General features: G+C 39.7%; 2 protein-coding genes across 3 annotated transcripts; both read left to right on the plus strand.

The window, feature by feature from the left end:
• The first annotated feature begins 2005 nt into the window (after positions 1 to 2005).
• On the plus strand, positions 2006 to 5858 carry LOC112431834 (tripartite motif-containing protein 16-like). Its single transcript, XM_076877118.1, has 3 exons — positions 2006 to 2222; positions 2579 to 2665; positions 3153 to 5858. Exon 3 carries the CDS (start codon positions 3301 to 3303, stop codon positions 4972 to 4974), a length of 1674 nt encoding a protein of 557 aa, XP_076733233.1. The 5' UTR covers positions 2006 to 2222; positions 2579 to 2665; positions 3153 to 3300; the 3' UTR covers positions 4975 to 5858.
• A 154-nt stretch (positions 5859 to 6012) lies between these two features.
• LOC112431532 (uncharacterized) lies at positions 6013 to 10227 on the plus strand. Of its 2 annotated transcripts, XM_076877131.1 has the most exons (4): positions 6013 to 6727; positions 7758 to 8019; positions 8722 to 9298; positions 9383 to 10227. In XM_076877131.1, exons 2-4 carry the CDS (start codon positions 7770 to 7772, stop codon positions 9648 to 9650), a joined length of 1095 nt encoding a protein of 364 aa, XP_076733246.1. In that variant the 5' UTR covers positions 6013 to 6727; positions 7758 to 7769; the 3' UTR covers positions 9651 to 10227. The 2 variants fall into 2 exon arrangements, with proteins under 2 accessions (XP_076733246.1, XP_076733245.1); XM_076877130.1 differs by having other exon boundaries at positions 8722 to 10227.
• The last annotated feature ends 1316 nt before the right edge of the window (positions 10228 to 11543 follow it).

Consider the following 11543-nt stretch of genomic DNA (forward strand, 5'->3'; position numbering starts at 1 on the left):
CATAGACTTTGCTTTGCATTGTTTGTTATTTTATATAGGTATGTTATATTGATTATATTTCTGCTCTTTCTCAGTTACCTGACCTCCGCTCCAGTCCTTCCTGGTTTGGCTGAAAGAGGAGGCTGAGGGTGGAGCTGGTTTAAATGCAGAAGCCAATAAAGTGGACTGGACCATCTATTGTGATCATGCAGGGGGAATGGGGTTCTTCTTGAATGATGGTTATCTGTTATCCCTTTAGTTTTCACCTTTGGTTTATATAATGGTTTATTCATTTGCTATATAACTGGAGCTGTTTCTCATTTGGGCAGGTCAGTTTGAGTTATGTTTTTGTTAAGTGATTTTTGAGTAGCGGTCTGTTAAGGTAACCTCTTTTATGGGCCCACTTGGTTCTTACAAACTTTATTTTTTGTTATTTTGAATTTTTGTAATCATTTTGTCCTTTTTGGGGTATAATAAAACCCTTTTTTTTGAAGATTACATTTGTGCCTGTGTGTTCCTGGCGGCTTGGATCATGACAGTCTCAGTGAAATAACACTGACTCATGCAGGACTCTGATAAAAACTCAGCTTGTGGGCTAACAGACTAAAATCAAAGAATGCTTCTCTTTTTCTCTTTTGTTAAAAACTTTGAACATCCAGTGAGACACAGAGTAAAGTGACTTTCCAAGATTGTTTCTTCTTCTACAGATTCAGATAAATGATGTCATTTTGAGCCAGAAAGAACATTTCCATCATAAAGTAGAAGACTTTTATATTTTTTATTTATTTATCTGGTAAAAAGTCTCATTGACTTTAAAATGTCTTTTTCAAAAGAGATCTGGCCAAGACCAGAAGCTCCAGTTTTCTCTGCTTCTGTTTGCAGCAGAGCAAAAAGGACAGAGAGCAAGGGACGAGAGAAGACACGAGACAAAGACATGAACGGGACCAAATACTAACCAAGACAACCTAAACAACAAATACTGAATAAATTAAAGATTTAATAAAGTAAATCAGAATACTTTATTAATCCCAAAGGATTAATAAAGTATTCTGATTCTGATAACTAGGAAACATAAGATACACAGAGAACAGAATAATGATTAAACAAGACTCAAAAACCACAAACACAAAACACTGGGTCAACGACCCAGGTACCCTAACAGCCGAGGGAAAAGATGACCTCCTATTCACATCAGTATGGTATATTTTACTCCCATATCACTACTCAAAGATCATATTTTATTGTTGTAGGTTGTGGAGGTGACACACACACAAGCTGTAGTTCAACAATGACTTCATTCCTCTATTGACCTATAAAGAGGTCTTGTTACATAAGATTAAAGCTGGAAACTGACACACATAAGCCCAAACACATTGTGTTATTGTGGACGTTGAAGTCACTGCATGTGTTTTTCATGAAGATTAAACTTTCCTGTGCTGTTGGTTCTTTGTTTAATTCTGTTGATTCTTACTTTTTTGTTCCTAAAGTTTAAACTAAACTCTTGTTGGATACCAGGTGTTCATTTAATAAAGCTGCAGGTTCAAACTTCTAACTGCATGAAAATGTAATGTGTAATGTCATGTGTTTCTAAGTACCATCATTGATTTTGGTCATCAAATCAGCCATTACTCATTTAATTTGATGTAAATTTCCCCTAATTTGCATATTCAGATTCAGTATTCAGTACCACATGTGAAAGTGACCCAGATCAGATTTGAAAATATTGGATTTGTGCCGTTCACACTGTCATAGCATGATCGGATATAGGGTCGCATAGGGTCAAAAAAAAATCGGATTTAATGCGCTTTCGCCTGCAGTGTGAATGTAGCCTTAGTTAGTTCTTAGAGTTTGGTTTCTGTGTTCCCCTCTATTTAGTGTCTGTACCGTGTCTCTGTGCATTTCCTGTTTTATTGTGAAGGTCCATGTCTTATGTTAGTGTGTTCTGATCACATTTCCCCCTGTCTCGTGTAGTCAATTAGGATCAGCTGTGTCTTTGCCATTCCATGTCCCCCCTGTGTGTATTTATACTATGTGTCCTCGTGTGCTCCTCGCCGGTTCATCTGTGTTTTTTCCTGCATCATTCTGTGTCGTCTCCCTGCATCTCCATTTTAGGTTTCAGTTCTGTGTTGTGTTAGTTTTTTCCAGTTTAGGTTTCACCTCCTGCTGGCCTCCGTTGCCCGTTCCTAGATGCCCCTGGTCTCATATCGCACTGGACTTCATCACTGGTCTCCCACCATCCTCAGGTAACAGTTATTCTGACCATCATCGATCGGTTCTCCAAAGCTGTGCATTTCATTGCTCTGCCTAAGGGGATTAGGTGCAAGAGTTGTTAAAATGTATAATTAAATAATAGATGGATTCAATAGCAAACTGTGCCTCGTTCTCAGATGGACAGCAAGTGGAATGTGATAGATGAGATGAGGAGATGGAAGGAAGAAGAGAGGCAAAGAGTGATTCACAGGCAGAGCTTAGTTTATTTCCCACAGTTTTGTTGCCTTATGGTTCCAAGCGCCGTGACCAATCTTTGCGTTTTATTATTATCTCATAACACTTGTTTAATCAGCTACCCTCTCTCCTGTGGACTGTTTAATCTCTACAGTCTCAGATCAACACAGCCCTGCCCTCCAGCACTATCAGCAGCAAGAGCAGAAGCAACCCCCCAAACAGCAACATTGTACCCCATCAGGTAAAAAATAGGCTACATTTGCTTTGCATTGTGCCCACCTGATGACAGTGATGTAGTGTGATGTGATTCCATATTAGATTCTTGATGAATGTGGGTTGTTGTTCTTCAGCCTGCTTCTATGTGCCCTTTTTAACTGTGAGCACCCGCCCCTTTAAACATCTCTGCACTGCCCTGACTAAATGTATATATAAACTGTCTCTATGGTTTACAGTCTGAGTCTGACAAGCTGTCAGCTGTTCATTTCTGCTATTTGAATTGTTAAAAGAAACAAACTATTTATTTAGCAGATTAACAAAAAGAATAGAGAGGCATCCAGTTATTGACATTTATATTATTTAGTTAAAGGTTTGAACAAAAAACAATTAAACACAGAGCCTCTTCCTGCTTTCTGGAATGAATCGCAGCATGAAAACCCTTCCTCTTCTTCCTGCTCTCTAGCTAAGCACCTCCTGTCTGTCCATATCTTTCTGTGTTCCCTCCCCTTTAGATCTACATTATGAAGATGGGTGTAACCAACATGTGTTAGAGCTGGCAGGCCCCATTCACAGCAGCAACACTTGTTGTTCAGATCAGGTCAGACCAGTTTCTATATTAAGGAAGTGAAACTTACACAGTCACTGACACTGAGAGGAGAAATGGCGCAGAAAGGAGTTCAGCTGGACCGAGAAACCTTCTCTTGTTCGATCTGTTTGGATCTACTGAAGAATCCGGTGGCTCTTCCCTGTGGACACAGCTACTGCATGAAGTGTATTGAAAGCTTCTGGGATGAAGAGGAAAAGAAGAAAACCTACAGCTGCCCTCAGTGCAGACAGACTTTCACAGCGAGGCCTGTCCTGGTGAAAAACACCATTTTAGCAGTTTTAGTGGAGCAGCTGAAGAAGACTGGACTCCAAGCTGCTCCTGCTGATCACTGCTATGCTGGACCTGAAGATGTGGCCTGTGATGTCTGCACTGGAAGAAAAATGAAAGCCTTCAAGTCCTGTTTAGTCTGTCTGGCATCTTACTGTGAGAAACACCTTCAGCCTCATTATGATGTGGCTCCATTAAAGAAACACAAGCTGGTGGAGCCCTCCAAGAAGCTCCAGGAGAACATCTGCTCTCGTCATGATGAGGTGATGAAGATGTTCTGCCGTACTGATCAGCAGAGTATCTGTTATCTCTGCTCTGTGGATGAACATAAAGGCCACGACACAGTCTCAGCTGCAGCAGAAAGGACTGAGAGGCAGAGAGAGCTGGAGGTGAGTCGACAAAACATCCAGCAGAGAATCCAGGACAGAGAGAAAGATGTGAAGCTGCTTCAACAGGAGGTGGAGGCCATCAATCAGTCTGCTGATCAAACAGTGGAGCACAGTGAGAAGATCTTCACTGAGCTGATCCATCTCATCCAGAAAAGAAGCTCTGATGTGAAGCAGCAGATCAGATCCCAGCAGGAAACTGAAGTGAGTCGAGTCAAAGAGCTTCAGCAGAAGCTGGAGCAGGAGATCACTGAGCTGAAGAGGAAAGATGCTGAGCTGAAGCAGCTCTCACACACAGAGGATCACATCCAGTTTCTACACAACTACCCCTCACTGTCAGCACTCAGTGAGTCTACAGACTCATCCAGCATCAATATCCGTCCTCTGAGCTACTTTGAGGATGTGACAGCAGCTGTGTCAGAGGTCAGAGATAAACTACAGGACATTCTGAGAGAGGAATGGACAAACATCTCACTGACAGTCACTGAAGTGGATGTTTCACTGTCACAACCAGAGCCAAAGACCAGAGCTGGATTCTTAAAATATTCATGTGAAATCACACTGGATCCAAACACAGCATACAAAGAGCTGTTATTATCAGAGGGGAACAGAAAAGTAACAGTAATGAATCAACAACAGTCTTATTCTGATCATCCAGACAGATTCAATGAAGTGTCTCAGGTCCTGAGTCGAGAGAGTCTGACTGAACGTTGTTACTGGGAGGTGGAGTGGAGAGGGGGAGGAGGTTATGTAGCAGTCGCATACAAGAATATCAGCAGAAAAGGATGGGGTAATGAATGTGGATTTGGATGGAATGACAAATCTTGGTCATTAAATTGTTACAACAACAGTTTTACATTTTGGTACAACAACATCCAAACTCCTGTCTCAGGTCCTCGTTCCTCCAGAGTAGGAGTGTACCTGGATCACAGAGCAGGTATTTTGTCCTTCTACAGCGTCTCTGAAACCATGACTCTCCTCCACAGAGTCCAGACCACATTCACTCAGCCGCTCTATGCTGGACTGTTGGTTTACTGGTATGGAACCACTGCTGAGTTGATTAAAGTGAAATAGACTGAAGTCTTTCATATTGTTGTAAGTTTAAATCTGTATTTTAGTTCCCTTTTAGTTTCTCTCCATCATTATTGTGGTATTTATGTGCTGCACATAAATCAGATGTCAGTCAAACATTATGGGCAGTACCTCGACATCTTCAACATGTTGTCTTGATGTTTTTACGTTTTATAGGTGGAGCTCTTTCCTGTGTCTGTTCAGCCATGGAGACTATCAATGCTTATGGATATTTTTATTTGAAAAATTTCTCCACATGACAACATAAACTTCTCTATCTTCTAAATGTTTACTGAATATTTTTCTTAGGTATTTGTATGTTGTTGTTTCTCTTCACTGATCTTAACAGAGAAGTCTACAGACCTTCCTTTATCACACAGATTTTATTCTCATTTGTACATTTATAAAGAAAACAATTAATTACAGAGCAATAAGAAATTTTAAGAAAGTGCACTATATCATAATTTATAGTAAAGTGTATTAAAGCATCGTTAGTTAGTCACTTATTTAGTTTGGAGCTGTATCATCTGACACTGTAGAAACATTTCCTCCAGCTTCAGCACAGAATGTTAAAAACAGAACTATTAATGAGAACAAACAGTAGGAACACAGTATCAGCAAACATCATGGCTTAAAATGGAGAGTAAAAATCTAAAAAGAAATAAACAAATTAGTAAAAAGGATTTCCTGTTGACATGTTATTGGTCCTATCTTGTCTGCAGCACCTCCAGGATGCTTCTTATATGTTTCTGGTTATTTTTGCACCAATTTTAGTTTTTGTCAGTAGGAAGTTCAAGTTCAACTCAGTGTGTTTGTTTGTTTTTTTCAAACTGATGCCTGACCTTGAACACCAAACATCTGTCAATAAAGCAATGATATAAAATGCTTATATTAGTACTGAAAAACTGCATATCCACTTTACAAATATAAATAATGATATAAATCCACAGCTGAACTGGAGGAGCAGCTGATCTAGTTCACTCATGTGTTTCTGGACTAAGAGTTGGAGCAAATACCTTATGATTCAGTGATGTTTGTTTTTGTTCAATATTTTGTAGATCCAAGAGTGAGTTTGACTCATGATGATGATGTTCCGAATTAAACAAAGTTGGTCACAAATTCTTCAAAGCTGTTTATTAAGAATATATTCACTTGGACTCATGAGACAGGCTTGTGATCCAAGGGAGCCATCAACTGGACAATTACTGACATGACAACAAAAAAGCTAAGTACAGAGGGGGGAACAGAGGTGAAAATACTTGCTTTAAAGGATTGTAATGTTTCCTTTTAAAATAAGTCTCTAAGGTCAGACAAAGGGACAGAAACTCATAGCTTTCTACCAGCCCAATGACAAAACTATAAGTTGTTTTTTAACATCTACTTTTTCATCTATTTGGCAGTCACAGTGAAAAGTATAAACATTGGCACGCTTTGTCTTGTGATTCTGCTGTTCGTAAAAAATGACCATGCGCAAAGTACCAGACTTTAAGGCTTTGACTTGATGCCAATGGCCTGAGGAGGACAGTATTACCCTTGGACATGTGTAGTCTGCCGTCTACTCAATAGAAGAAGAAGAAGCGCGGAAATGGCACAACTGTCTTCAGTTTCTGGGAGAGTTTAACAATGAGAGACTGATGATGCAGAAGAAATCTCCGTGGTTAAAAACATTAAAAACAGTCGTCCAGGATGATGAGATCCGCCACTGGCTCAGACTGCTGTATATCAGCCGGAGACCCGAGATGAAGTCACGCAGCAGGTATGTAAAACTGTGATGTTCTCAATGAACTAACACAGGAACGATCTGAGCTCAGTCTGTAAGCTAACAGGCTAAAATCAGAGAGCAGCTAATCAAACAAGTGCGTCCGTTTTTTTTAAAGGTCAACTTTTAACAATAGACTTTCATGAGACACATCAAAACCAAACAGGGAGGGAAAGCTTCGGTTTTCTGCACTGTGCCACAGTTCGCTGTCTGCTTCGGTTCACGACGCCTCACTCCGGGGCTACAGACAGTTCTCTGCCGCCTGTGGTGCTCCTCACCTCCGTCTGCACCCACAGACTTCCCGAGGTGGAGGCAGGCCGGCAGGGACTTTGAGAGATGGGCTTTACTTTTAAAAATACCCCTTAATCAGGGTCTAACTCACTAAAAGATGGCCACATGTCTCTCTCCAACTTAATCTCTTTCTTTTAAGTAATTGTTTTTCATTGAAATGAAATTAATTGTTCAATAAAATGATTACATTTATAATTGAATTAAAGTTAAATGAATCAAGGTGATTTTGACTTTGCTAGTTAACAGGAAGAGAAACAAACTTACACAGGATAAAATGAAATTTGGACCCAGCAGAAAAAGTCAGATCACAGACAAACAGAAACATTCCTCTTTGGCTAAAATAAAATGCAGATTATTGCTCATCTGCAGTTTTAATCATGGTGAATAATTTATGATTCAGCCAAGTAAGATTCTTCTGTGTGGAGGTTTTTCCCCTGTCAAAAGGCATTGACCATTACCTTCATCTAAACATGGAATTTAAGTCATGTAGTTGCCGTTGTTTGTTTTTAAAGAGGTCATAATATTTTTGTGATGGTAGAAATTTATCTTCAAAGTAATAGTTATAAAGTGAATTAATAAGACTTTCCAACAAAGAGAGGGAGTCACATGGTGCTTCTGAAACATTTGTACAAACCTCTCTCACATATGTGAGCAACATGCTCACAGTGTACAGCCCTGCTGACTGAGGCTGCACCTTTACCTGTCTAATCTTTTTCTTTTTACTTTGTTCCTCAAGTCCCACATCAACATGAAGTGTAAGGAGGAGGAAGATCTGGCTGGCCAGCAGGTCTGGAAGCAGGAGAGGAACTTCAATCTGGACCAGGAGGACACAGATCCCCCACAGATCAAAGAGGAACAGGAGGAACTCTGCATCAGTCAAGAGGGAGAACAGCTTGTAGTGAAACACGAGGATGAAGGCATCGTCGTCTGGAGCGGGGAAGAGCGGCTCAGACAGCTGCATAACATCTGGAAACCTGAGAAAGATTTACAGACCAGCGGTAAAACTGTAATCGCTTTTCTGAAGTGTTAACATTAATATTAAACCTACAGTTTGTATCAGTCAGATCTATTTAATGTGTATTCGTGAAAACATGACAGGGAGTTTTAAATGGACTGGTTCTTATATAGCGCTTTTCTACTCAATCTTGAGCACTCAAAGCGCTTTACAAAACTTGTGCATTCACCCACTCACTCCCATTCGCACAAGCACATTTTTCTTAGTGCTTTCTACCAACATTCAGACACACATTCCACAGATCAAAGAGCAACTTGAGGCAACTTGGAGTTAGTATCTTGCCCAAGGATATTTGAAATGCAGACTAGGTGAAGCCGGGAATCGAACCGATCAGTAGATGATCTGCTCTACCGCCTGAGCTACAGCCACCCCCAATAGTGAAGATTATTTTGAAAAATATCAAGATGTAGATCAGTTTCGAGATCAACTCCAAAATAGATCATCAGTCAGTCAGTAATAAGTGAGTTCTTTTTTGTTTGAAAGGTTTTTTTTACTCTTAATGTTGCTGAAAAATGTCAGAACTCAAGTTCTCATTTGCATCAGAGTGCACAAATAACTTCATTTTTACACACTTTTAATTTCACCTGCAAATGTGAGCAACATGCCCTCATTACAGACTTTAACTAAAACTTTATCTTCTCAGAAGTGTTTTTCTATAATTACATTTTTTTTATTGTTCGTTTAGACCTCCACCAGCAAACTGCCTGTAAGGAGGAGGAGTTTGTCGCCAATCAGCAGGAGAGGAACTCAAGTCTGGACCAGGAGGACCCAGATCCTCCACAGATTAAAGAGGAACAGGAGGAACTCTGCACCAGTCAGGAGCTGGAGGAGATTGTACTGAAGCAGGAGATCAATAGTTTTATGGTGACTTCTAGTTTTGAGGAAAGTGACCTCAGTGAATCAGAACCAAACGATGACCAGCTCCTTGCTCTTAACTTTCCTGAACCAGAGCTTGAGGAACAGGAAGAAAACCAGCATGTGGACTCGGGATCAACTAGAAATGCGGAGCTGAAGAAAAGGAGACGTCACAAAAACCGAACAGATAAGTCTCGGAGTGAAACTGATACAAGTAAAAAATCTGTAAGCTGTGACACTTGTGGAAAAACTTTTCAGTGTAAATCCAACCTGACGAGACACATGAGAGTTCACACAAGTGAGAAGCCACATTCTTGTAGCACCTGTGGGAAAAGATTCATTTGGAAATCAGGATTGGAAACTCACGTAAGGATCCACACAGGCGAGAAGCCATATTTTTGCATCACCTGTGGGAAAAGATTTAATAAGAAATCCGGATTTGAAAGTCACGTGAGAATCCACACAGGCGAGAAGCCGTATTTCTGTAGCACATGTGGGAAAAGATTTGGTAAGAAATCAGGACTAGAAACTCATTTGAGAATCCACACCGGTGAGAAAGCGTATTCTTGCAACGTCTGTAGGAAAGAGTTTAGAGACTTGTCGACTATGAAAAGTCACAGAAGGATCCACACAGGTGAGAAACCATATATTTGTAGCTCCTGTGGGGAAAGATTCAGTTGGAAATCAGGACTGAATTTTCATCTAAGGATCCACCTGAGTGACAAACCAAATCACTGCAGCACCCGAGGTAGAAAATGACCTCATGCTCCAAGTCACGGTACATTTCCTGTCCACAGCAGTGAAGGGCACTCTATGTTGTTTGTTCCAGCCCTGACTTTATGTTTCTCTAAGTTTGATATTTTTTTTATTGGTCTTTAAAGGTGACACAAATATTTATTGAACATGGATGCTCTTTTAATATTTACCACAGAAACTTGTATTTCTTCTTCAGTATAGAAGAAAACAAACATGAAAATGAGTTTTTCATCACTTGTTCCTTGTAACAACCATGATGTGATTCCTTTTTATCAGCCAATAAATAAGTTTTAATACACAGGACTAAAGATTTAAAAAAGTTCAAGACAAGTATACAATTTTTATTTAAATATGTTTTCTTTGTGATTTATGTTAATGAAGGTTATACTTCAGTATGGCTTTGACCTGGTTGTCCTGGTTCTTCTTAGCAACATGTTGCAAGATTTGATTAAATTTTTTGTGACTAATTTTGTGTATTGTGTAATCCCTGCTAAATAAAAGCAGTTAAATGTGCTATATTGGCTCATGATAAGTGTTTATATCATTTTGCCTAAATGCAAGTAAACTCAATGTTTGCCAACTCTGTGTGTGCAGTTTGCTTCATAAGTACAGTAACAGAACTTAAACTACATGGAGCCTATTTTGATTACATCATTACAGATGTAGATATTATTCATAGTTCATATTTCACAGTGTGCTGCAATCTTCTCCACAGACCTGCATTGCTCTCTGTTCAGACCCGTCATCTTCAAGATGTCCACTAGATGTCGTCAGAGTTCCCCCACTTTCCTCATCTATTGTGTTGCCATTACCTGAGCCTGCTTAAAACCTACAGTCCTTTACATATGGGTTCATTCAGGGTCATGTTTAGTGGGCAGGTTTAGTGCGATGAAGGAAACTCGTTTTCTTTAACTTTACCTCTGAGTAAGTAACTGGAGTAACAGACTCACTGATTCCTCCCCACCTGCTGGACATGAACCAGCTGACTGACACTTGTTTTCATTTTCTCATTCATAAAGTTGCTACCAGTTCAATTCATTTATATTTATATATAGTGCCAAAAAACAACAGTTGCCTCAAGGTGCTTTATATTGTAAGGTAAAGAATGTAAAAACCTCCACAATTGAACAAGCTGAAAAGAGCAAATGCTTGGCAGCAGTGGCAGAAACAGGCTGTCTGTTGTAATCACTGTAAAACACTAATCACTGGTCAGTCATTTGTTGTGTTGCAATCGGTTACACTGAGGGAAAAAATTTCACAACTGGATCTCGGAGATAATGTGAATATTTGTGAAAATATGTGAAGATGAGGCTGAAATAACTCTGAGACTCTAAAACATGATGAAATGCTTACATATTGAAATGTGTGTAGTAACATGACCTACAGCTTGTTTAAGAACTCGTGATTTTTTCCCCCTGTTGGCATAAGGTGAAATCCTGCATAAAGGAGGTGACCTTTGCTCCCTGACTCAGACGTGATAAACATGACCCAAATCATTCACGTTGGTGCCAAATAATGTTTTGTTAAAGTTTAACAAGCTTTCCCAGCCTGAAACTGCCAGACAAACAAATCACCTGTTGGAGATGCTGGTTTAGCTCCCTGGGTAAAGTGGGTGACCCAGATGCTAAAGCCCAGCTATGACTCCTGCCTGAGGACTTTTAGTCTTGGTTTGCATCCAACTTTTCTGCCACAATAGTTCAATTTTCTTAATAAAACACCAAATTACAACAAGTTACCTCAAGGCAGTTTATATTGAAGGCACTTTATTTGAAGGTAAAGATCCGACAATAATACAGAGAAACAACAGGTAGAAGCAATGGAAGATTGAAAATAACGGTTGTCATTACTTTTCATTCAGTCATAAGATACAGAAACACCATCTGTTGTGTGTAAAGA

Source organism: Maylandia zebra, linkage group LG18 (genome assembly GCF_041146795.1).
Source record: "Maylandia zebra isolate NMK-2024a linkage group LG18, Mzebra_GT3a, whole genome shotgun sequence".
Lineage (NCBI taxonomy): Eukaryota > Metazoa > Chordata > Actinopteri > Cichliformes > Cichlidae > Maylandia > Maylandia zebra.

Coding starts and splice junctions, on each gene's coding strand:
- LOC112431834 (XM_076877118.1), top strand. CDS start 3,301: ATGGCGCAGAAAGGAGTTCAGCTGGACCGAGAAACCTTCTCTTGTTCG.
- LOC112431532 (XM_076877130.1), top strand. CDS start 7,770: ATGAAGTGTAAGGAGGAGGAAGATCTGGCTGGCCAGCAGGTCTGGAAG. Junction 8,020..8,721: donor GAAAGATTTACAGACCAGCG/GTAAAACTGTAA, acceptor TTGTTCGTTTAG/ACCTCCACCAGCAAACTGCC.